We start from the raw sequence: 25,477 nt of genomic DNA, 5'->3' as shown, positions 1-25,477 counted from the left end.
TCTGAAGGCTGCAGCAGCTGAGAAGGCCTTCCTCCCCACCCCCCAGAACACTTTATACACACACACACTCACACACCACCTCCCAGCCTCCTGGCTCCCTCCGCTCGGCTCCCAGCAACCTCGCTTTTTTGCTAATGGGCCTTAATGCCCCTGCCAGCTGCTTTGCCAAACCCACAGGACTGGGCGGGAGCAGGGGCGCTTGGGCAGCCAGAAGCCGCTCCCCCGTCCCAGCCTGGTGCCCCCGCCCCCAAAGCTGAACCGACCGCGCACCAGGACGTCGGGGTCTGTTCACTCCCCCTCCCCTTCCCAGCAAAAAGTGCCTCGTCACCGCTTCTGCCCGCCCCCGCTGGGCCGGGAGATCTGTGGGGTTAGCTGAAAGATTTGGGGATGTGGGGCAGCGAGGCGCCTCCCGAGGCAAATTTTTCGGACGCAGAACTTAAGGGGATCTGAGGTCAGGGGTCACGGAGGGGAAGGGAGCCCAAGCCTGGATGGACCGAGAAGAACCAGTGTCCGCGAGATTCACGTGCGTGCTCTGCCCAGGACGGGCCAATGGGCGTGGCGGGGCGGTGGCCACCCCGAAGAGGGCGGGGTCATATTTGCGTATAGGCGGGGCCTGCTGCTTAGGGGGCGGGGCCTCTCTGCATATCCAGCGGGCGGCGGGCCAATGGGCGGGGCTGGGGCGGGGAGCCGAAGCGGGAGGGGCGCTCCTCCGCCCCTGGAACGGAATCCTCCAGGGAGCGGAGCAGGCTAGCGAGCGTGCATCCCGCACCAACCCCCGGCCCCCATCCCCGGCCCGCGTCAGACGGAGCTGCCGCCGCCGCCGCTAGAGCAGCAGCAGCACTCGGGGATCCGGGCCCAGCCGGGGCCGCGGGAGGCGGGGGCGCCCGAGCCCTGGATGTCCCGCAGCGCGGCGGCCAGAGTGAGAAGGGCGGGAGAGGGGGGCTCGGGTGGGGGGCGGCGCCGCTGCTGATGTGGCGGAGGGTGGGAGGCGGCCGCGGCACCCGGATGGAGAGGGTGCCAAGGCTGGAGAGGGTGGTCCTGGGTGGGGGGTGTCCAGGAATACGCTCCGCTCCAAGCCGAATCTTGGGAGACAGAGGTCTGGGGCACAGGCCCTCTCTTGCCCAGGTTCTGAAGATAGGGATCCCAGAAAGAGATCTCCCCCTCCAAAAAATCAAGGACAGGGGGACAGCTTCTAGGTACAACTTCCTAGGCAAGATTTTGGGGATGGGGTCTAAGACACAACCTCCTTAGGAAGCCAAAGCCTCTAGGAGGGGATTCCACACCAGAGACAATCCTTACCCCTCCCTGCCTGAGGGGGGTCTCTGAACACAACACCCCTCTAGGCAAGGTCTTGAGAATGGGGTCCCTGAGCACAGCTTCCCCACCAAGGCAAGGCCTGGGGGGATTCCAAGCACAGTCTGTCCCCGGGCCTCAGAGGCATCCCAGGCAGAGCATCGCCCCCACACTTGGGCGCTGTCCCAGGAACATCCCTTTCTCAAAACAAGGTCTCTGTGCCTGGGACCCCATCCCCCTCAAGTCTGAATAAAATAATGGGAATTTCAGGCAAACCCCACAAAAAAAAAAACAGGCTTGGTCAAGGGTCCCAGGGCACAGGTCTGTTGGGCCACCCTCTTTGTCCCGGGGGCTGCCCAGCTGTCTGGGAGGGGCTCGACCCGCAGACAATCCACCGCTTCCCTCTTCAGTTCTGGCCCCCCAGGCTCCAGGATTCAGGCTGGGCCAGGGGGCGGCTCCCCAGGGACCTGGTACAGCCCTGTCTGTCTGCAGTGACTGCCGTGCTGGTGACGGCGGCTTTGTGTGTGGTACCTGGGGGGAAGGGGGGGAAGCCAGTGATGGGGAGGTGGCTAAGAGTGTGACCCTGTGTTTCTGTGACTGTGGCTGCCTGTGTGTGTCTGTGTGTGAGCTGCTGCTGGGGACTGTGAGGAATCGTGCGTGTGTGTGTTTCATGCTTGTGGTTGTGTCTGATAGTGCCTGTGATTGTATTTGTGTGTGACCCCAGCATTTGTGTGACTGTGCATGTATGTATGTATGACAGCTGCTTGCTCCATGTGCAGAACCCTGTACTTGTCATTCCATCTCTGTTTGTGTGCGTAGTTGTGACTCTGGTTGTATCTTTGATTACATCTTTTGTGACCCTCACGTATGTACCTTGGTAACTCTAACTGGGTATGTGACAGTGTATCCCTTGAGTCTGGGGTTGGGCATGTGTATGGCTGACTGAAGATGTGGGTGGAGTTGTGACTGTAAGTGGAGTTGTGTCTATGACTCTGTCCATGTGCGACTGTTCTAATGACTTCTAGTCTTTGTGGTTGTGTCTCTAGCTGATTTTATATGTGTGTCACACATGTGTTTGTGACAAACACATGTGTGACACACAACTCTGCCTGCAATTTTGGGTGTATGACTGCCTTTGTATATGAAGTCACATTGTGCTTATGTGACAGGTTGTGTGCTGGCACTTTGACTTGTATGTTTCTGTTCATAACCACATCTATGCATGTGATCAGGGTTGTATAAATGACTACATTTAGGTCTGTGTGTTGATACTGACTGATTCTGTGCATTTGTAGTTGATTTGGGTTATGTATTTGACTTAAGAGGCTGAAACTATTAATAGTGAGTTACTTAATTGCATGTGACTCAACCTATAGGTGTGTCTATATGTGCTGGCCCCAGGTGATTGCGTATGTTTGTGGGGGTGTGTGTATGAGACTGTGACTTCTATGTTCGTGTGTGACCTGCATGTCTGTGACCCTGGGTGACTCTGCATACCTGTGTCTGTGTCACGGTCCGTAAGATTGTGGTCTGCTACACATTGTGTAGCAATGTGGCTGTTTGGGGTGGGTGCGTGTGTGTCCCTGCAGGCATGCTAGGCTGCTTTGTTGAAGTTGCATGATTTGGTGACAGAGTGAATGTCTCCTGACAGCATACGTGTCTCAATCTGTAACCATGTCTTCTGTGTAAATGTAGCTGTAAGTATTCCATCTAGGTGTGTGAAACGGAAATTGTGTGCTGATGTTTCTGTGTGTGAGATATGGTGTGTCTGTCCACATGGGGCGGTGATTATACATGGTCCTATACTTGCCTGTGTGACTTATGTGTTTGCAGGAAAAGGGACTGTGTGTTTTTCTGGGATGATGTGACATAGTACAGCTGGGAGTTGGATGGTGGATAACTGCAATAGATGTACCATGACTGTGATACATGGCTGGGTAATGTGGACACTCCTGGGGCGGGACTTTGGATACATGACCATTTCTGAAATGTATATGACTGTGACTCTGAGCCACCAATTGTCTGGCTGTGTCTGAGTGGGGCTCAGGGAGATCTTTCTCTGGATGGCTGTATGCATGTCTTGAGTTTGTGTGCCTGTTTCTCTCTAACGCGTGGGCCATGGCCATCAGGGTCCCTGTGTGTGGTTGCATATGGAGGACCATCCATAGAAGTATGGCTGATACTGTGACCAAAGGTGTGTCTCTGACTGGGATGTATGACTGTGTAACAGTGTGTGACCAAAAAGGTGTGTTGGTGTGACTGATACAGTTGGGGTTAGGTGGCCTTGTACAGCCGTGTGCTGGTCAATGACTAGACACACGTGTCTGCGGCTGGGTGTGACCACATGTGTGTTAGTATGGCTACATGCGTCCCTGACCGGATATCGACAGGCAGCAGGGGAGCTGTGTGTGAACACTGAGTGTGCCTCAGTGCTAATAGGTGACCTCCAGCAGGGTGTGATTCTTCATGGGTGGGTCTGTGACATGAGTATCTTGGATGGGTGCCTGAGGAAACAACTCTCGTTGGGTGTGGTTGTTCACAGGCTGCCCTGGTGGGTGTGCCTGGACCCGGCTCATTGTATGTGGTGGAGAAAAGAGAAGTGACCGAATATCAGTTGCTGATATGACCAAACATTTGTGGCGCTACCTAGGCAGCCTGCCACTCTATGTGTGTGTGTGCTTTGTTGCTCAGTCATGTCTTACTCTTTGCGGCCCCATGGACTGTAGCCCCTCTCCCAGTCTCCTCTGTCCATGGGATTTTCCTGGCAAGAATACTGGAGTGGGTTGCCATTTCCTTCTCCAAGAATACTGGAGTGGGTTGCCATTTCCTTTTCCAGGGGATCTTCCTGACCCAGGGATTGAACCCGCGTCTCCTGCATTGCAGGCGGATTCTTTACCTGCGGACAAATGGTCTGTAGCAGAGACTGTGTGTCTGTGAACATGGATATGTGGCCAGATATTTACAGTGGCTGTGACTGTTGATGTGTATCTGTGTGATCCCGTGTGTGTAGCTGTGGTTGTGTCTGTATGTAACTAATTGTGCAGAGCTATAACCAGGTGCTGGGGACAACTGGAGACCAGAGTTGCATGTATACCTGTGACTGTATGTGTGTGTGCAGCCCTGGACATGTGTCTAGAGGGCAAGGCCACTCCCTCTCCGCACCAGCCCCTTGGGTACTGATGGCCTTCTGAGGCCAGGACATCCCCAACAGATGCTCCCAAAACACACCTACTCATTCCTAGGTCCTTGCAACCAGGTGGCTGATCGCCTTAGTAACAGTTGCTATAGTAACCAGGACTCTCATCAGGGATCCTGAGATGAAGGGGGGTTGGCTGATATCCAAAGAAGGGGTGAGGTAGGGGACTGAGCCCCATCCCAAGCCAGCTTCTCAACTTTCCCTCCCTCCCTTGGGCAGGGCGGACTGAGGAGGCCTGAGCAGCATCTGCCCCCTGCCCCCTGTGGGGCCCTGGGGCCCCCTGAAATCTCCAGGACGGAGCCAGGTGAGTGGCCAGCTGGGGACTGGTGAAGGCTGACTGAGGGGGTGGGTCTACCTAGCACGGCCAGAGGAAATGTCCCTGCAGTCACACGGGCTTAATCACACTTATGAGTGGACATCATCAAATGACTTCCATCGCACTCAAGTGACCTCTTTCACAGACTCACCTACCTAGACTGTGTCACACACACACACACACACACACACATTCAGACACACACCAGCATCTGTGCACGCACAGGTACAGGGTCACACAAACATGCAGACACAATCCTCAGCAACATCCAGACTCCCTCCCAGGCGAGTGCTACCGACTTGGGGACTCTCAAGAAATGTCCTCTTGTACAATCTCTCCAACAACACATACAGACCCACACTTTACAGACCACAGCCACACTTTCACAAGCAGATCCAGCCTCACAGACAGCACCCATGTGTTCGTGCCTATATAAGAGCTACACATTGATACACACAGTCTCACAAATAAGTCAGCACTGTCATAGACAGTAGCCACATTCTCACACAATCACACCTTCATAAATAACACAAACACAACGTCAAAGACAACAGCCTCATGTCCTCACATACCCTCACAGACCCATGGCTGCATACAGACACACTCCCAGAACAACACTCACAGACCCACACTGTCTGCAACAACAACACATGATCTGACCCAGACACACTGTCACAAACAACAGCCATGGAAACACAGCCTCACCACCAACAGCTTCACTCCTAGACAGACATGGTGTTTTGAGTATCTCTCACACACACACTGTCATGGGCAACAGCCATCAAAGGCAACAGCCACATCCTCACACAGACATACAGCATCAAAGACAACAGTCATAGACATGGCCTTTCAAAGAAAACAGTTTCATGCTCAAACACAGACCCATCCTCACAGGCAGCATTCCCTGACACACACTCACCGCCAGTCTCTTTAGCCATGAGCTTCAGGGACCTACACTCAGACAACAACCACAGTCTTGGCCACAGACATCCCCTCACAGACAGCATTCACACACACACTCTCAGACTCACAGACACAACCATTCTCAGACCTGCATCCTTCCACACAACCTTCACCTGTACACACACTCACAGACAGTAGTTGTCCCAGCGGTTGTATCTGCATCAGAGACCAGCCCGTCCCCAACACTCTCTGGCATGGGCTCTGAATCTCAATCCCTGGACCTTCTGTGTCCCCCACCCCCCCATTTGGACCCATGCAACTCTCAACTCCTGGGCCCGCTGACCACCTCTGACCTTTACCCCTAAACCCCCTGACCTCATGGCCCCTGACTGCTATGCCCTCTACCTCCCAGGTCCCCACTGCCTTAACTTCCCATGACTTTGGATCATCATGCCTCTTGACTGTCACGTCTCCAAACTCCAGACCCCTAAAAGCTGTAACTCAGGACACCCCATCCCAGAACTCCACGCCCCTTAGCCCTATGCCTTTTTTTGGCCTCACCACAGGGCATCTGGGATCTTAGTTCCCCGACCAGGTGGAACCAGTGCCTCCTGTACCCTCTATGTTGGAAGCACCCAGTCTTAACCACTCACCACTGGACAGCCAGGAAAGTCCCTAGCCCCATGTCTTTTGAATGCACGCTGCCAATTCTCTCACTCCCCTGCCTTCCAGGTGCCCCCTTGTCAGTGTCCCCTAGCTGCTGCTGGTCCATGTTCCCCGAATATCAGATCCTCTGACCCAGTGACCCCTAACCCTGTAACCCCACTGCCGTGTTATCTGACCCTGTGCTCCGTGGGCATTGTTTTCCCCCACCTTGAGCCCCATGCCTCTGACCCTCGCCCTTGACCTGCACCCCTGTTTTGTGTCAGCAGACGGGGCGGGCACCATGAACAAGCTAAGGCAGAGCCTGCGGCGGAGGAAGCCAGCCTATGTGCCTGAAGCATCGCGCCCACACCAGTGGCAAGCGGATGAGGACGCGGTGCGCAAGGGCACGTGCAGCTTCCCGGTCAGGGTGAGTGGGCGGGGCTCGGCCGGGCGTGGCTGCAGCTGTAGTCCTGCGGTTTGATGTGCTCATGGAACAGTGCCCCGTGAGGTGAAGGAGACCTTGGCCTGTGTGGGAGAGACTTGACATCCGCAAAGAACTGTGGATCCTACAACATTAGCGCCCCCCCTTCCCCAGCCTGGGTCCCTCACAGTTGGGATTAAAACCCAAGACACATTCTCTCGTGCCAGGAAAATATTACCTGGAGTGTGTGTTGGGGGACTCGTCCCGCCTGGAGTCACGCTGTTCTGTGGGAGCTCACAGTCTCCAGGGGGGCACTAGAAGGTCGCAAAGATTCTGTAGCATTTGCAAAGCCCTTTACTGTTAAGTGGGCTTCCCTGATAGCTCAGTTGGTAAAGAATCCGCCTTCAATGCAGGAGCCCCCGGTTCGATTCCTGAGTTGGGAAGATCCACTGGAGAAGGGATAGGCTACCCACTCCAGTATTCCTGGGCTTTCCTTGTGGCTCAGCTGGTAAAGAATCCGCCTGCAATGCGGGAGACCTGGGTGCTACCCCTGGGTTGGGAAGATCCCCTGGAGAAGGGAAAGGCTACCCACTCCAGTATTGTGGCTTGGAGAATTAAATGGACGGTATAGTCTATGGGGGTAGCAAAGAGTCCTATACTACTGAGCGACTTTCACTTTCACTACTGTTAAGTGCTTTCTGGTTTAGACCACCACGACTCTTTACAGCACACACTAAAGTTTATAAGGGAGATGGCAAGATTCAGGTTCAAATCTCCACTCAGTCTCTTCCTGGCTAGGAGACAACAGATGATGGTCACAGAAGGGGGGGTTCCCCCCCCACACACACACACACTCTCCTCTCCTCCCTACCCTGCCTTATTTTCCCTTCCCCTAGAAGTGGATCTTGTGTGAGGGGCTGTTGAGAGGTGCAGGAAATGCTAGAGAGAATGAGGACTGGAAGATGGCCAATAAAGGATGTTTTACTAAACTACAGCTGTGAGCCACTGAACTTGATGCCACTGGGGAACTCTGGGAAATCGGACCACCCCACCTGCGGGGTGAGGGAGCTGGAGCATGTGTACCCCAGCTCCCATCAGTCATTGCATGAGGCCAGTCCTCAGGCGCAGACAGTGTCACTCAGATGGACACCGAGATGTGTTAAGAAATCCCAGGGATACAAGAAGAGAGCTGCAGACATAGGACTTGCGGACATAGCAGGGGAAGGAGAAGGAGGGCTGAATTTGGGAGAGTCATATTGACGTATGTATACTACCATGAACAAAATAGATAGCTATTGGGAATCTACTGTATAACCCAGGGAGACCAGCTTGGTGCTCTGTGATGACCTAGAGGGGCGGAATGGGGGGTAGGGGATGGGTGGGAGACTCAAGAGGGAGGGGATATATGTACACCTGATTTATGTTGTTGTACAGCAGAAACTAACACAACACTGTAAAGCAATTATATTCCACATACACAAAAAAAACCCAGGGACAGAGGCAGGGTGAGAATCACTAGTCCGAACTGTGCTTCAGTTTTCTCACTTGTATATCTGGGAGGAGAATGGAGTCCCCCACCTTGCAGGTCTGAGATGCAGAGTAACGAGTTAATACGCACGATGTGCTTAGGACACTGCCTGATACAGCAGCCCGGTGAGCACCAGGGATCACTGATGACTGTGCTTGTTTCATGTCCTCCTTCCCTTCCCCACCAAGTACTTGGGCCACGTGGAGGTGGAGGAGTCCCGGGGGATGCACGTGTGTGAAGATGCTGTGAAGAAGTTGAAGGCGGTGAGTGAAGGGCTGGAGCAGGGACGGAGCAAGGTCAGAGCAGAAGAGGCAGCCCTGACCGCACCCTCTGTCTGCCTCCATTTCAGATGGGTCGGAAGTCCGTGAAGTCTGTCCTGTGGGTGTCAGCCGATGGGCTCCGGGTTGTGGATGACAAGACCAAGGTAGGAGACCTGTGGGCCTGGGAGTGGGCTGGGCCCCCCTCTCCTCAGCCTGCTTGAACGGGGCCTTCTCACCCACCTCTGGGATCTCCCTCCCTCAGGGACCTTCGAGATTCAGCTCTGTGCTCCTATAATATATTGGCACATCTCACAGTCATAATTCAGGATGAGTCCTGTGGCTATTTGTGAACCGGCATGGCGTGTGGGTGAGAGCACAGACGAGAGCAGTTGCCTCAGCTGGTCTTCCAGCCCACCCACTTTCCAGCTGGGTGACCCCAGGCATGAAGGGGGCAGGGTGAGATTTAACCCCTGTCATACCTCACTTGCCTCATCTGCAAAAATGAGGATAAAAGTGGAGCCTACCATTCAATGAGAATGTATGTGCAAATAGTTTAAAACCATGCCCGGTATAGCAGAAGTGTTCTGATCAATAAATGTTAGCTGTTATGCGCTTATTGTCCATCTACCCGGCCAGATGGAAGCACCGTGGACCAGGACCTGGGTCTCTGTCTGCTCACCATTGAATTCCCTCCCCCTAGCCCAGAGACTGCCCGGGAAGCCAGCCAGCACGTGTTGACAATTAGGTTAATGACTGAAAAGGATTCACCCCCTCCAGGAAGCTTTGCCGGACTCCCATCCAGCTTGGGTCAGGCACCTCATCTTGCTCCCAAAAGCCCCTGCACCTCCCAGATCCAGCCCTGAGCCCTCCGCCCATCAAGAACAGCGTGGCTGGGACTCTGGCCTGTCTCCATTGGGTGATGAGTCTGACTCCCGCCCTAAACTCGGGAGCCCCATGTGAGCAGGGCCCACAGCTGTTTCAACAAATGCAGGCCCCCAAGCCATTTGGGACAGGACACAGTCCAGACACGAAGGGAATACTGAATGAATACATGAGAGACAGTTCACATTCCTTTCCTGGCCTCCCTCCCAGGATCTGCTGGTGGACCAGACCATCGAAAAGGTCTCCTTCTGTGCTCCTGACCGCAACCTGGACAAGGCTTTCTCCTACATCTGCCGTGATGGGACCACCCGTCGCTGGATCTGCCACTGTTTCCTGGCACTCAAGGATTCGGTGAGTACCACTGAAGCCCAAAGCCACCTGACTCTGTGTCTCCCATGCCCTGGTATTCTGAACCTCAGCCCGCTGGGCGGTATTGGGCAAGTCACTCAGCTTACCTCTCCTCTCTGTCCTCATCTGGAAAAGGGGGTGTGTTCAGAGTCCCTGAGTGCGTGCGTGCTATGTCACTCCAGTCGTGTCTGATTCTGTGCAACCCTATGGACTGTAAGCCTGCCAGGCTCCTCTGTCCATGGGATTCTCCAGGCAAAATACTGGAGTGGGTTGCTGTGCCCTCCTCCAAAGGATCTTCCCGACTCAGGGATCAAACCCGCAGCTCTTGTGTCTCCTGCATTGGCAGGCAGGTTCTTTACCAATAGCACCACCTGGGAAATCCATTCACAGCCCCTAACAGAGGATTATTGTGAGACTTGACGAGTTTGATACAGAGTATTTGGAACGATGCCTGGCGTATAGGAAGCACTCAGAAAAACATTATTTATCATCCTCCTCCTCTTTGTCAATAATTCTTCATGTTTCTCTAGCTTTTCTCATTTGAGGAATATATACATACAGTAACATGTACAGATGACCCAGGCACAGCTCCATGAATTTTTCCTTATTTTGAAATTTTACTTATTTATGTATTTTTGTCTGCATCATGGGGCATACGGGATCCTAGATTCCCAGCCAGGGACGGAACCCGTGCCCACTGCAATGGGAGCTTGGAGTCTTAACCACTGGACCACCAGGGAAGTCCCAAAGTAATTAAGGTGTATGATTCAGTGACATATATATATACTCACAATGCTGTTACACAATTCCATCACCTCTATCTAGTTCCAGACATTTTATCACTCCTCGAAGACACCTCATACCCATTAAGAAGTCACTGCCTGCTTACTGTCTCTATGGAGTTGTCTGTTGTAGACAATGTGTACAAACAGGGTCATACAGTATATGATATTTTATGACTGGCTCTTTCACTTAGCACAATGTTTTTAAGATTCATGCTTGTTGTAACATGACTCAGTATTTCATTCCTTTTAATGAACCAATAATATTCCATTGTATGGACATACCACATTTTACTTTATTTATCCATTGATGAACATTTGGTTTGTTTCTACCTTTTGGCTATTAGGACTAGCACTTCTATGGACGTTGGTATGCAAGTATTTGTTTGAATGCCTGTTTTTAATTCTTCTGGGTTTGTACTTAGGAGTGGAATTGCTGGGGCATATAGTAAATTTAATTTTTTTTTTTAATTGGGGTATAGTTGCTTTACAATGTTGTATTATATCCCCTCCCTCTTGGACCTGCCTTTCAACCTCTCATCCCGTCTAGGTCATCACCAAGCACTGAGCTGGGCTCCCTATGCTATACAGCGGGTTCCCACTAGCTATCTATTTTACACATAGCAGTCCACATTTTTTGAGTAATTGCCAAATTGTTTTCCTTGGTGGCAGCACCATTTTCATTCCCACTCACGCTGTACGAGGGTTCTGATTTCTCCATATCCTTGTCAACACTTTTTGTATTATAGCCATCCTATAGATGTGAGTGGTATCTCACTGTTGTATTTCCCTGATGACTAATGATGTTGGGCATCATTTCATGTGCTTATTGGCCAACTGTACATCTTTTTCAGAGAAATACCTATTCAAATCCTTTACCCATTTTTAATTGGGTTGTTTGACTTTTTACTGTTGTGAGAGCTCTTTCTATATTCTGGATACTAGATACTTATCAGTTGTGTGATTTGCAGAGCTTTCCTCTCATTCTCTGGGGTGCCTTTTCCCTTTCTTGGTAGTGTCTTTTGATGTAAAAATGTACACATTTTGATGAAGTTCAATCTCTCAATTTTTTTCTTTTGTTATTTCTGTTTTGGGTGTCATATATCATATCTAAGAATTCACTGACAAATCCAAGGTCACAGAGATTTACCAAATGTCTTATTCTAAGAGTTTTATAGTCTTGTTCAGTCACTCGGTCATGTTCAACTCTGCAACCCACGGACTGCAGCACGCCAGACTTCCCTGTCCTTCACCATCTCCTGGAGCTGGCTCAAACTCATGTCCATTAAGTCCGTGATGCCATCCAGCCATCCAGCCATGTATAGCCTTAGCTCTTATATTTAGGTCTTTGATCCATTTTGAGTTCGTTTTTATACATGATGTGAGGTAGGAGTCAACCTTCATTTATTTTTCATGTGAATCTCCAGTTGTTCCAGTATCTGAGCTCTCAGTTTTGTTGGTCTGTATGTCTGTCCTTATGCTAGCATCCCATTATTTTGCATTGACTGCTTTAGCTTTGGGTAAGTTTTTAAACTGGAAAGTGTGAGTTATTCTATTCTATTCTTTTTCCAAATTGTTTTGGCTCTCCTGAGTCCCTTGCAATTCCATAAGAATTTCAGGATCAGCTTTTCCATCTGTGGAAGAGCCCATTGAGATTTTAAAAGGGATTGCATTCAATCTGCAGAATGCTTTGGAAAATATTGCCCTTTTAACAATATTAGTCTTCCAATCCACAAACACAGGATGTATTTCCATTTATTTAAGTCCTCTTAAATTTCTTTCAACAATGTTGTGTAGTTTTCAATGTTTACATCTTTTATTTCCTTGGTTAAATTTATTCTTACCCATTTTATTATTCTAATGGTACTGTAAATGGAATTGTCTTAATTTCATTTTTGAATTGTTTACTGCCTGTGTATATATCACTGATTTTTTCATGTGTTGATTTTGTATCCTACAACTGTGCTGAATTTATTTATTTGCACTAATTGTGGCTCCTTTATGATATTCTAAGTATATGATCATGCTTTCTGCAGCCAGAAGTAATTTTACTTCTCTCTTTCCAACTTGGGATGCCTTTTATTTCTTTTTCTTGTCTAGTTACTCTAGATAGAACTTCCAATACAGTGTTGAATAGAAATGATGAAAATGGCATCCTCATCTTGTTCCTGATCTAGGGGAAAGCTTTGTCTTTTACCACTGAGGATAATGTTAAGTGTGAGTTTTTCATAAATGTCGTATATAAGGTTGAGGAAATTCCCTTCTATTCCAACTTTGTTGAAAGTTTTTATCATGAAAGGGTGCTGGATTTTGTCATATGCTTTTCCTGTGAGAATCAAGAGAGTCATGTGGGGTTTTTTTTTTCTTTCATTCTATTAATGTGGTTGATTGATTTTCATACGTTAAACCAACCTTGCATTCCTGGAATAAATCTCACTTGATCATGGTGCATAACCTTTTTAATATGCTGTTGGATTCAGATTGCTGGCACTGGGTTGAGGATGTTTGTCCTCAAATTTAACTTTAAGAGGTGACTGAGCATCTTTGTTTCTGGGAGAAGGAAGTGGCAACCCACACCAGTATTCTTGCCTGGAGAATCCCAGGGACAGAGGAGCCTGGTGGGCTGCCATCTATGGGGTCGTGCAGAGTCGGACATGACTGAAGCGACTTAGCATGCATGCATGCACTGGAGAAGGAAATGGCAACCCACTCCAGTGTTCTTGCCTGGAGAATCCGAGGGACAGAGGAGCCTGGTGGGCTGCCATCTATGGGGTCGCGCAGAGTCGGACACGACTGAAGTGACTTAGCAGCAGCAGCAGCAGCAGAGCATCTTATTTAGGGAACAGAAGTCAGACATACCTCATGAGAATCCCAACTCGGCCATTCACTTGTTATAATGGGCAGGTTGACCGAACCTTAGTTTCTTCATCTGTACAATAGGTTCACAAGGTTGTCCACCTCCTGGCACTCTTGTGAGGATTCTGTAAAAGGGTGCAAACCAGGGCTCAACCCAGGGCTACACAAAATTTTTGCTGACACATATGTGGGTTTCCCTGTGCCTGGCTTTGTGCCACATGCCCTGCATAGATTCATTCACCTTTCTTGCAACGACCCGATGAAGTGGGTGCTATTACAGCCCTCATTTTACAGATGCGGAGCCTCGAATACTGGAAGGGATTTTCTTGAGGTCACACAGCTGAGAAATGGGAAGCCAGGATCAATCTCAGGCTCTATGGCCTTTGTTGTTGTTCAGTTGCTCAGTCATGTCCAATTCTTTGTGACCCCATGAACTGCAGCACACCAGGCTTCCCTGTCCTTCACTGTCTCCTGGAGTTTGCTCAAACTCATGTCCATTTGAGTCAGTGATGCTGTCTCTGGCTTTGGAGCCTCTCAAGTAGGCAAACTTGAAAGATTTGTAAAGTCAGCAGTCACTTGTACACCCTTCTACCCAGATCCGGCGATTAACATTTGCCTGGACTTATATCACTTACCTACACATCTTATTTTTTGATGCATTTCAAAGTTGCAGACATCAGAATACTTCCCCCAAACACTTCAGCTTGCATACCAGTAAGCAGAATTCATATTTGTTTCCAGCTTTCTCTTTTGGCCTCAAGTTGCAGCCCATGGGATCTTAGTTCCCCAGCCAGGGTTTGAACCTATGCCCGCTGCAGTGAAAGCATGGAGTCCTAACCACTGGACCCTCCAGCTCTTCTTCTTTTGAAGTGAAATTCATGCTGCCAACAAACCTTAAGTATACATTTGTCGAGTTTTGACAACTGTGTACACTGTGTAACGAAACTGTGTGACATCAAGGTCTAGAGCATTGCCACCAACCCAGACTGGTCCCCTCGTGCTCAGTCAGTCCCCATCCCCACTCTGTAAGAAACAACCACTGTTCTGATGTTTTTCCATCAAAGACTAGTTTTGCCCATTCTGTAAGTTCACATAGAGTAATACAATTCAACAGAGCCCTACAGTTATTACGCTCTTGTCTGCGGCTTTTGTCCCTCGTCGTGCAGTTGTGCACGGAGGCCCAAGAGAGGTGAAGGGACTCGGGGTCACCCAGCTGCTGGAACCCGGGGCTGCCGGCGTCCGGTCTGCAGCACAGAGTCGCTAAGGCCAACTCCACCTCTTCCCACAGGGCGAGAGGCTGAGCCACGCGGTGGGCTGTGCTTTTGCGGCCTGCCTGGAGCGGAAACAGCGGCGGGAGAAGGAATGCGGGGTCACAGCTGCCTTCGACGCCAGCCGCACCAGCTTCGCCCGCGAGGGCTCCTTCCGCCTGTCTGGGGGCGGGCGGCCGGCGGAGCGAGAGGCCCAGGACAAAAAGAAAGGTGGGTGCTGCCCGGCGGGCGGGGCGGGGCGGGGCGGGGCATCGGATGGGCCGGGGGTGTGGCTAAGGGATCCGGTTTGAGTGAGGAGAGCAGAGGTACCGGGGCTCTACAGTTTACAAAGCAGAAAAGAAAACACACACAAAACAAAACCCAAAACAAGCCACCCCGAAAAAGAAAAAAAAAAGCAAGGCACCGACCACGAAGTCTGGTTGCAGTTTCTACAGCGTACTTGGGTTTAAGGAGTCCTTTGGGCAATATTCTACCGGCCACAAACCCTGGCAAAGCTCACCGAGCGCTTTATTATCTGCTAACCCAAGGAGGTTCCCAGACTTTTCAAACTGTGTATCCACCCTGTTAATGGGTTGTCGAAGTCAAATTGCTGGGTTGTGGTTGGCATTTTAAGAAATAAAATAGAAAACGACAGGAAAATATCAGCGTAAGGGAATGTAGTAAGGGTAAATGTAGTTATGTACTTTTATGTCAGTGGGTCTATGTGAGTGGTGGGGGAGGGGGACGGGTTACCAGGTAACATATTTCTTACTGTGGATTGCTGTCATGAAAGTTGGAAAAATACCTGGCAAGCTCTAACATTCTAGGTCAAGGCAAACAGTTTGTAAGTTCTCAAACTGTGTTTTTTAAATATTTGAGTGTATTATGTGTTGGATCAAAACATAATTTTTCTATTTATTTTTTACTGCGGCTTTTAGTTTTTAAATTTTTGGACAACTGCTTAGAATTTACAAAGAATTTACCATTGGGATTCAGGATAAAGAAGACTGAAGAGATTTGACAGATATTATTAATAAAAAATGCAATGTTCGATCATGTATTAGATCCTGGGTATTATATAAATATATGTATTCAATGTTCAATTCAATATATATATTTTGAATATATATGTTGAAATATGAATTAATATCCATAAAGAATATGAGTAGAAATTGGAATATGGACTGTAGATTACCTAATGTATCATATCCATGTTTAATTCCCCAAGTGAGAAATTATACTGTGATAAAATTCTTTACAAATTATCTGTTTGACATATAGTAATGTGTATCTGTTAGTCTCAAACTCCTAATTTATCCCCCCCCCACCTCCCCTTTGGTAACCGTAGGCTTGTTTTCTATGTCTGTGAGTCTATTTCAATGTCTGCTTGTTTGGTTTTTTCCTAATTTTATTTATTTATTTATTTTTGGCCATGCTGTCTTCTTTGTTGCGTGGGCTTTTCTCTAGTTGCAGCAAGCGGGGGCTTCTCTTGTTGCAGAGTCCAGGCTCGAGAGCTTGAGGGCTTCCGAGGCTGCGGCAAGTGGGCTCAGGAGTTTCCGCTCCTGGACTCTAGAGCACAGGCTCAATAGTTGTGGCACGTGGACTTAGCTGCTCTGTGGCATGTGGGATCTTCCGTCAGGGATGCAAACTGTGTCTCCTGCATTGGCAGGCAGATTCACTGAGCCACAGAGGAAGTCCTGTTTCTGTTTTGTGAATAAGTTCATTTGTATCATTTTTTTTAGATCCCCCATGTAAGTGACATCTTTGATATTTGTCTTTCTCTGTCTGACTTGCCTCACTTAATATGATCATCTCTAAGGCCATTCATATTGCTGTAAATGGCATTATTTCATTCCTTTTTATGGCTGAGTAATATTCCATTGTGTATATATATATACACACACCATATATTCTTTATCCATTCATCTGTCAATGGACATTTACATTGTTTCCATGTCTTGGCTGTTGCAACTTAAATGTTACAGAAAGACAATTATGGAAGCAGAAACAGCTCGAATATGTAACGAGTTAACACTGGGGAACATTAGTTTAGAGAACCTGTGTGCTCTGTGTTCCATTTTTACATCTTTTCTGTGAGCTTAAAACATTTCTAGCTAAAAGGTTAAGAAAACAAGTTTTTATCACTTGCTATAATGTTCAGGTTTACAATGTCTATTTTTCTTGGTAAATTATGGGACCACTTACAAACCTCTTGACAAATTTAAAGATTTCTGCACAGCTTACAAAATATTTTATGTTTACATCATCTATCAGAATTTGTAAAGAACTTTATCAGTGGCAAAACAGATTACAAAGTATGGTTAACAGAGGGCCTGAATATATGATATTTTATTGTTTGCAAAAGAACACACTGAGTGGGTAAGTTTACTACTTATATAGGATATTAGAATTTACCAAGAATGTCATGTGCTTTAGAGTTTGCAATGGATTTTGCTGTTTCCATCCAAAGGATATTATAACTTCCAGGTAGAAAGCATTTTAGAGTTTGCACCGCAAAAATGAGAGTTTACAAAGTGTGGTATATGATTTGCTGAACACATCATGGTGTTTTGCCCGATGATGCACTGATTCACAGTCTGGAGGCACCGAACGTCTACAAAAGAGCTCTCTTCAGTTTAGGAGATAGGGAACAGTGCCCTTTCCACAAAGTTGTTTACCAAGCTTTTGTGGGATTCCAGAGCAGTTGAACATTCAGTGTCTCAACTGAGGTTCTCAGGAGGCCTGGGAGGCAGCAGGGAGGTGTTTATTCCAGGTTCAGTTGGGGAACCTGCAGCCCAGAGATAGGAGGAGACTTTCTGAGGCCCCAGGTGGTGGGACAGAAGTGGTTTAGTGGTTCTAACCATCCCAGCCTGGTTCCACTGCCCCCAGCTTGACCTGGAGAAGGAAATGGCAACCCACTCCAGTATTCTTGCCTAGAGAATCCCGTGGACAGAGGAGCCTGGTGGGCTGCCGTCTATGGGATCACACAGAGTTGGACACGACTGAAGCGACTTAGCAGGCATGCATGCATTGGAGAAGGAAATGGCAACCTACTCCAGTATTCCTGCCTGGAGAATCCCAGGGACAGAGAAGACTGGTAGGCTGCCGTCTATGGGGTTGCACAGAGTCGGACACGACTGACCTGGGGGAGAGCCTCATCGCCCCCTCGTGGACGATGGGAGAAGCGCTGGACAGCCTCCTTGTCTTCCTTGTGCTAAATCACTTCAGCTGTGTTCTACTCTTTGCGACCCCATGGACTGTGGCCCTGATGCTGGGGCTCCAGCACTGGAAGACGACACGCTGATCTGCATGCAGAGGGCACTGATGTCAGGGCAGACATGCATAGGCTGTCGCTGTCACTGGCACCAGGCGGCTCCATCTCAGGCACTGGGAAGTCAGAGAACAGGCCCAGGCTCTGCCCTTGACCCCAGTTCTGTGGCCCTCACAAGGTGTGTGGGTCAGCGGATTCATTCTGCGGTAACTAAATGGCCATGGCCACAGAAATAACTGTGCATGTGTGTGTGTGTCACACCTGAGTGGTACAAGAGCCAAGCAGTATGTGACTTGGGCCTCTATGCACAACTGCACGATGAGGGATAAAACCCACAGACAAGGGCATAATACCGTATGGCTCTTTTGAACTGTATACTCTATGTGAACTTACAGATTGGGCAACAGTAGTCTGTGATGAAAAAATACCAGGACAGTGGTGGTTTCTTAGGGAGTGGGGACTGACTGAGCATGAGGGGATGGTCTGGGTTGGTGTCAATGTTCTAGATCTTGATGTTACACAGTTTCGTTACACAGTGTATACAGTTGTCAAAACTCACAAATGTAAACTTAAGGTTTGTAGCCAGCATGGGGCTCCTCTATCTGTGGGATTCTCCAGGCAAGAACACTGGAGTGGGTTGTCATGCCCTCTTCCAGGGGATCTTCCAACCCAGGGATCAAACCCATGACTCATATCTCCTGCATTGTCCGGCAGGTTTTTTACCACTAGTGCAGCCTGGGAAGCCCCTGAGTTTAACCTCACTAACACTCATCTTCCCTGGTGGCTCAAGACCGTAAAGAATCCGCCTACAATGCGGGAGACCTGGGTTCAATCCCTGGGTTGGGAAGATCCCCTGGAGGAGGGCATGGCAACCCACTCCAGTGTTCTTACCTGGAGAATCTCCATGGACAGAGGAGCCTGGTGGCTACAGTCTGTGGGGTCATGAAGAGTCGGACATAATTGAGTGACTAAGCACACACACACAACGCTCAGGCTGTGGCTCAGGTGAGGTCACATGGAGGATGGCTGTGTGTTTGTGTGTAGGCAGGAGTGAGGAGAACCCTGCCATTTGGTGCTGAGTGGGGAGACCAGGTACCCACAGAGGACAAAGAGCAGCCCTAGAGGGGAGCGATCCCAAGCTGAGGGGTTGAAACAATCTGGAAAACTCCTCAGAGCAAGTGTGCCAAGCTGGGTCTAGAACAATGGGTAGCACCTGAAGGAATGGAGGAGGCACTTGAGGCGGGAAGAGTGGTGGGAGGCAGACAAGGAACAGAGCAGATGGAATGACAGAGGGTGACAGCATGACGTGGAGAGAGCAGGCCAGAGGAAGAGGCAGGTTAGCACAGTCGTTTGGAGCTCAGATTGTGGAATAAGCCTGCCCCTTCCTTCACAGTGTGGCTTAGGCAAGTCACTTGCCAATGCTGGGCCTCAGTTACCACATCTGTAAAATGGGGATAAAGATAGTTTCAACTTCATTGGGTGGTGGTGAGGATTGAATGAGTTCATCCTTTCAAGGCACTTGGAACAATGCCTGATACATTGGTCATGCACCAAAGAAGTGTTTGTTAAATTGATTAGAAAGGGAGACAGGAGATCTCAGAGGGAGAAATAGCAGAAGCAGCAGAGGAAGATGGATGGAGGACAGAAAGCTTGAGACACCCAGAGGGTCAGGTTGGGTGATGACTCCCCATGGGCCTCCTGGGGAAAGTGGTCTTGGCTTGAGAGGGGATGAGGGACATTTCAGGGCTCTGACCAGCTTGTCTTAAGGCCAGGGCACATGGGGTAAGGAAGGCAGCATTGGAAAACAATCAAGGGGATTGAGGAGAGGCCCCCATGCCAAGGTGGGGTATCTAACCATCTCTCTCTCCCCCATGTCTCTAGCAGAAGCAGCAGCTGCCCCAACTGCGGCTCCTGGCCCTGCCCAGCCTGGGCACGTGTCCCCAACACCGGCCACCACATCCCCTGGTGAGAAGGGTGAGGCAGGCACCCCAGTGCCTGCAGGCACCACTGCGGCTGCCATCCCCCGGCGCCATGCCCCCCTGGAGCAGCTGGTTCGTCAGGGTTCCTTCCGTGGGTTCCCAGCACTCAGCCAGAAGAACTCACCTTTCAAACGGCAGCTGAGCCTACGGCTGAATGAGCTGCCATCCACACTGCAGCGCCGCACTGACTTCCAGGTGAAGGGCACAGGTGAGCCCAGGACTCAGCAAGAAGGAACATTGGGATCAATGCCCCTGACTGTTCTGAGCAAGAGATAGGGAAGAGGTGGTACACATCACGATTGATTAGCACAGTCTGCCACAGCAAAGGAAAGGTGGAACGCATCATGATCAATTAGCAATGTGTGCCATCAGTCTGGGCGGGTGTAAGCTGTGATCCATTAGCAATGTCTGCTCCAGGTAAGGGATAGCACAAAGGTGGCTCAAGTCATGATCAGTTAGTACTGTCTGCTGTAGTTAGGGACAGGAGAGAGGTGGCATACATAATGATTGACGAGCAAAAGTTCGTGGGCAGGGGAGAGGAGAGCAGCTGAGCCTGGATGCCATGCTGTTGCTCAGGAGGAAACTGAAGCATCATAGGCTAATGCTCCCTTCCCAGCTTTTGACCAGTAGAGCCATGAGATACAGGTGAAGGATACAGGTTCAGAGGAATGTCTGTTTAGGGCAGGGAGAGCTGAGTGATGGCAGACATTACGGTCTCCTTACAGTGTCTGGCATGAACAAGAAAAGAGAGTAAGGTGGCACACCACATGATTAATTACCAAAATTTGTTTTGGGCAAGCAAGAAGAGAGAGCAGGATTATTACATTTTGCTCAAGAAATGAATCCCAGAATTTGGCTTATGGAAGCAGGAGATGAAGGGCACGAGTAGCCTGGGGATCATGGAATCAGGGAGCACAGTGACAGATTCGTCATGTTGCTTGTGAATAAAGGACTGTGGGAGGCAGGACCCATTGTTATTGATTAGACATGCCTTCCTGGGAGAGTGACAAGGCCGAAGGTAGTATGTCATCATTGATTAGCAATGTCTGCCATGCTGGTGATAGGAGAGAGGCGGTACAAATGTCCTTTTACGTTGGAGGAAAGATGGAATTTCGAGTCCTTTCTTCCAGCATTTGGCCAGTAGAGCCACAAGGTCTTGCCAGGTGAGGGGTAAAGTGAGCAAAGACGGGAGAAAAGCATCGTGTTTGACTACTAATGTCTGCCATGGACCAGGAAAAGGAGAGACACGGCATATGTCATGATTTAAAAACAACGTCTGCCGTGAGGAAGAGAGGAGAGGTGGCATGGAACTATGTTTTGCCCGAGGGAGACAGGCTGGAGGGCTGCCTTTCCTCCCAGCTGTCAGTGAAGTCATGCGGTCTGGCTTGCTCTCCTGTTTCCATATGCCAGATCTGTGACACCTCCCCCTTACGGCCCCGGGGATTGGTGTGGGAGGTGTTGATCTGGATCCAGGAGGCTGGGCTAGTCCAAAAGGTGACTGCAGAGCAGGTGCCAACGCTTGTTGGGAATGACGCACGCTCACTCCATATCCTGCAGCTCACTCTCGTGTCCTGCACACACCCTCGCATTTGCTGTCCTCATTAAGCAGCCTGCCAGTAAGCACACCCCCAGGGCTCTCACATCTGCTCTCTGAGGGGGCAGACACCCCAGACTTTATGTGGAAGCCTCGAGTGCCTGTAGCCAATTGCACACTTGCTTGGATGTGACTTGCTACCCAGAAATTTCATAGACTCACACAGATGGCCCACTCTGCTGTGGGTATCATGCTCGGAAGTCACATACTTAGAGAGAGGAGCAACTGAAAGTCACATACACACACAGAAGTTGCAGAACCAGGTGTGACCATTACACACACTTAGAAAACACATAATCAATACAAACTATTGTATATAAAATAGATAACCAAGGCCCTGCTGTATAGCACAGGGAACTATTAATATATTCAATATCCAGTAATACACAATAATGGAAAAGAATATGAAAAAGAATACACACACACATATATACACGGAGGTATGTATAACTGAATCACTCTGCTGTCACATACTGCTTGGCTCTTGTACCACTCAGGTGTCACACACACACACACACACACACACACACAGTTATTTTTGTGGCCATGGCCACTTCGTTACTGCAGAGCGAATCTGCTGACACACACACCTTGTGAGGGCCAGCCACAGGGCTGAGGTCAAGAGCAGAGCCTGTTTGCTGACCTCCACCCTTTCCTGACTTCCCAGTGCCTGAGATGGAGCCGCCTGGTGCCAGTGACAGCGACAGCATCAGTGCCCTCTGCACGCAGATCAGCTCGTCGTTTGCCAGTGCTGGAGCCCCAGCATCAGGGCCCCCGCCGGCCTCAACAGGTAGACTCTGCCCTTCTCCTGATGCAGATTCCCTGCAGTGATGCTCCTGCCGCCCCCCCACCCCTGCTCCTTTCAGGACCACTGCAGAGACTCTGGGAATCTTGGAATCCCACAAGCTTGGAACCCTGGGTCATCTAAGAGCTATGAGATTACCATAGAAACCATAGATTACCATAGATTATATTACCATAGAATCCATAGATTACCATGGATCATTCAAGATCATCCTAAAATCATGGAATCAATCACTGTAGAACCATGGAATCATCTTAGAGCCATGGAATCATCTTAGGGCCATGGATCATTTAAGAGCTATGAATCATCGTAGAATCGTGGAATCTACCACTTGAGAACCATGCACCATCTTAGAACCACAAGGTCATCTCAGGGACATGGATTCATCCTGCTGCTGCTAAGTCGCTTCAGTCGTATCCGACTCTGTGCGACCCCATAGACGGCAGCCCACCAGGCTCCCTTCGTCCCTGAGATTCTCCAGGCAAGAACACTGGAGTGGGTTGCCATTTCCTCCTCCAATGCACGAAAGTGAAAGTGAAGTTGCTCAGTCGTGTCCGACTCTTAGTGACCCCATGGACTGCAGCCTACCAGGCTCCTCCATCCATGGGATTTTCCAGGCAAGAGTACTGGAATGGGTTGCCATTGCCTTCTCCAGGATTCATCCTAGAACCATGAAATAACTTAAGAATTATGGGATTAGAACTTTAGAACCATGGGATCAATGTTTAAACCTTCCTGTCTTAGAACTGTAAAATCTAGACACCTACAGTCTTTGAATCACAAGATATCAGAGCCTAATAGATTTGGAGCCACAAAACCTTGGAATCTCACAGCCTCGAAAGCAGGCTCTCTGAGAAAATAATGCCAGGCAATTCCCCTCAAGCCACATGCTTATCCCAGAACTGGTGAAGCACCTTGGAATTCCAAACAATGTAAATTTAGAACTCTAGAATCTTCGAAAATGCAAATTTAAAACTACTGAAACTTACCCACCATGTTAGAATAGTACATTCTGAGAAAGAGCCATGCAATCTTAGAATCTTAGCCTTCTAAAACAATACTGTCAAAATATTAGAGCCAAGGGTAATATTGAAAAGTATTTAATAACAGGTTTGTTACTGACCAGCAGAAGGGAAGCCAGCCTGTGTGATTGTCACCCTTGCCTGTATTTTCCATCTCAGGACCTTAGAATTTCAGAACTGAATTTTCTGAGAGCTGTATGACCTTATGTGGTTCAGGAGGGGTCAAGTCATTTGTCCAAAGTCCGTGCAGTTAATGAGGAGCCAGGCTAGAAGCAAGGCGAGCAGCCTGGTGCAGAGTCTGGTCCCCAGCCTGGGGTTCTCTCTGCTGCAGCCCACACCCCTAACTGCCCCTCTTCTCTCTCCAGGGACTTCTGCCTGGGGTGAGCCCTCCGTGACCCCCGCAGCTGCCTTCCAGCCTGGGCACAAGCGGACTCCTTCGGAGGCCGAGAGGTGGCTGGAGGAAGTGTCCCAGGTGGCAAAGGCACAGCAGCAGCAGCAGCAGCAGCAGCAGGCAGCCCCTGTGCCCACTGTGCCCCCCGGCCTGCAGCCCTTCCCTGCCCCCGTGGGGCCCTTTGACGCCACACCGGCCCAGGTGGCTGTGTTCCTGCCGGCCCCGCACATGCAGCCCCCTTTTGTGCCCGCCTACCCGGGCTTGGGCTACCCACCCATGCCCCGTGTGCCCGTGGTGGGCATCACCCCCTCACAGATGGTGGCCAACGCCTTCTGCTCAGCCGCACAGCTCCAGCCCCAACCCGCCACCCTGCTCGGGAAAGCTGGGGCCTTCCCACCGCCTGCTGCCCCCAGCGCCCCTGGGGGCCAGGCCCGTCCACGCCCCAATGGGGCGCCCTGGCCCCCAGAGCCAGCACCAGCCCCGGCCCCTGAGTTGGACCCCTTCGAGGCCCAGTGGGCAGCATTAGAAGGCAAACCTGCTGTGGAGAAGCCTTCCAACCCCTTCTCGGGCGACCTGCAGAAGACCTTCGAGATTGAACTGTAGCCCGAGCCGCCCCGCCCACCTCATCATCTCCGGGTGCCCCACACCTGGGAGTGGAGGCCCAACCTCTCCCCTAGTCCTGCACCCTCCCATGGCCCCTCTAACCCCTTCTCTCGATCACCTCCCACAACCACTACGGAACTGACATTGTGACGCCCAGGTTGCAGCGGGATGGAATTCAGGGACGGACCCAGCCTGGCTAATGGACCCATTTCTCTGCCAGACATAGGGTGGCACAACCTCCTCTCCCCTCACTCCAGACACGGGGATGGCCACAGTCCCACTGAGCGCCTTGGTTCGAGCTACATTTCCCAGTTTCTGTTGTTGACCTTCTTTACCTTCCAGTGTTGGGTGGGGATGGAGGTGGGATACCCACCTAGGGACCCTCCTGGGCCCCACCTGAGTGCCCACCCCCAAGTCTGATCATCCCACCCCCATACACAGCACAAGCAAAGGGCTTCCTTCTGCCCACCTGCTGCGTTCACTGCCAATGCTGTGCTCACCCCTCCCACCCCTCCCCTCCCCTCGGGGGCCTACCTCTTCTTTGGACCAAGGTCTCAAGAGGATAGGGGGCCAAGTTGGGAGGCCAGGAGGTGGGGTAGGGGGAAGGGGAAAGGGAAGAAGAAGAAGCTCAGTTACCTCACGTTGGTGCCCGCTGGGGAGGGGTTCCAGGAAGAAGGAAGGGGTGCCTGGCGGGTACTTTTCTATCTTTTATTTCCAGATTTTTTTGTATCTAAACTTGCAGATTTGTATTATACAAGGACAACCAATAAAGGAAGAATATAATGGTGCCCCTCGAGAAAGCAGGGTGTGTGTCCAGGGGAGACGGTGTGGAGACCAAGCCTTTCCTCCCAGTCATCTAAAACCAAAGGGAGTAAAAAGGGTCTCCCTGCGTATTAACCTCTGAGTCATAGCATGGTAGCAGGTAACGCTGACTTAGGACTCAAGAAGTGGATATTAGTGGGCACCCCAAATTAATCACCCCATTTCTGATTCTTATAGATTTCGAACCAAGGAATTATGTAAATATATGTGTGTGTGTGTGTGTGTGTGTATATATAATCTACTGCTAATAAGTTTAGTATTAATATTTTAAATAGGTTTGGAATAGCGCGGCTCTGAGCTGGCTTCATGTTCC

General features: G+C 50.0%; 1 protein-coding gene across 4 annotated transcripts; it reads left to right on the top strand.

The window, feature by feature from the left end:
• The first annotated feature begins 18 nt into the window (after window positions 1–18).
• Window positions 19–25,130, top strand: NUMBL (NUMB like endocytic adaptor protein). 4 transcript variants are annotated; one of them, XM_070771056.1, is made up of 10 exons: window positions 19–523; window positions 4,709–4,793; window positions 6,641–6,780; window positions 8,491–8,565; window positions 8,652–8,726; window positions 9,655–9,795; window positions 14,719–14,908; window positions 19,830–20,135; window positions 22,189–22,311; window positions 23,714–25,130. In XM_070771056.1, the coding sequence occupies exons 3-10, from the start codon at window positions 6,655–6,657 to the stop codon at window positions 24,340–24,342; spliced, it is 1,665 nt and encodes a 554-aa protein (XP_070627157.1). In that variant the 5' UTR covers window positions 19–523; window positions 4,709–4,793; window positions 6,641–6,654; the 3' UTR covers window positions 24,343–25,130. The 4 variants fall into 4 exon arrangements, with proteins under 4 accessions (XP_070627157.1, XP_019835370.1, XP_019835369.1 ...); XM_019979811.2 differs by lacking the exon at window positions 19–523 and adding an exon at window positions 684–919 and having other exon boundaries at window positions 19,833–20,135; XM_019979810.2 differs by lacking the exon at window positions 19–523 and adding an exon at window positions 684–919.
• Window positions 25,131–25,477: the final 347 nt, after the last annotated feature.

The sequence above is a fragment of the Bos indicus genome, chromosome 18 (genome assembly GCF_029378745.1).
Source record: "Bos indicus isolate NIAB-ARS_2022 breed Sahiwal x Tharparkar chromosome 18, NIAB-ARS_B.indTharparkar_mat_pri_1.0, whole genome shotgun sequence".
NCBI lineage: Eukaryota > Metazoa > Chordata > Mammalia > Artiodactyla > Bovidae > Bos > Bos indicus.
Note: the sequence above shows the minus strand (reverse complement) of the source record. Positions and strands in the feature narration are given on the sequence as shown.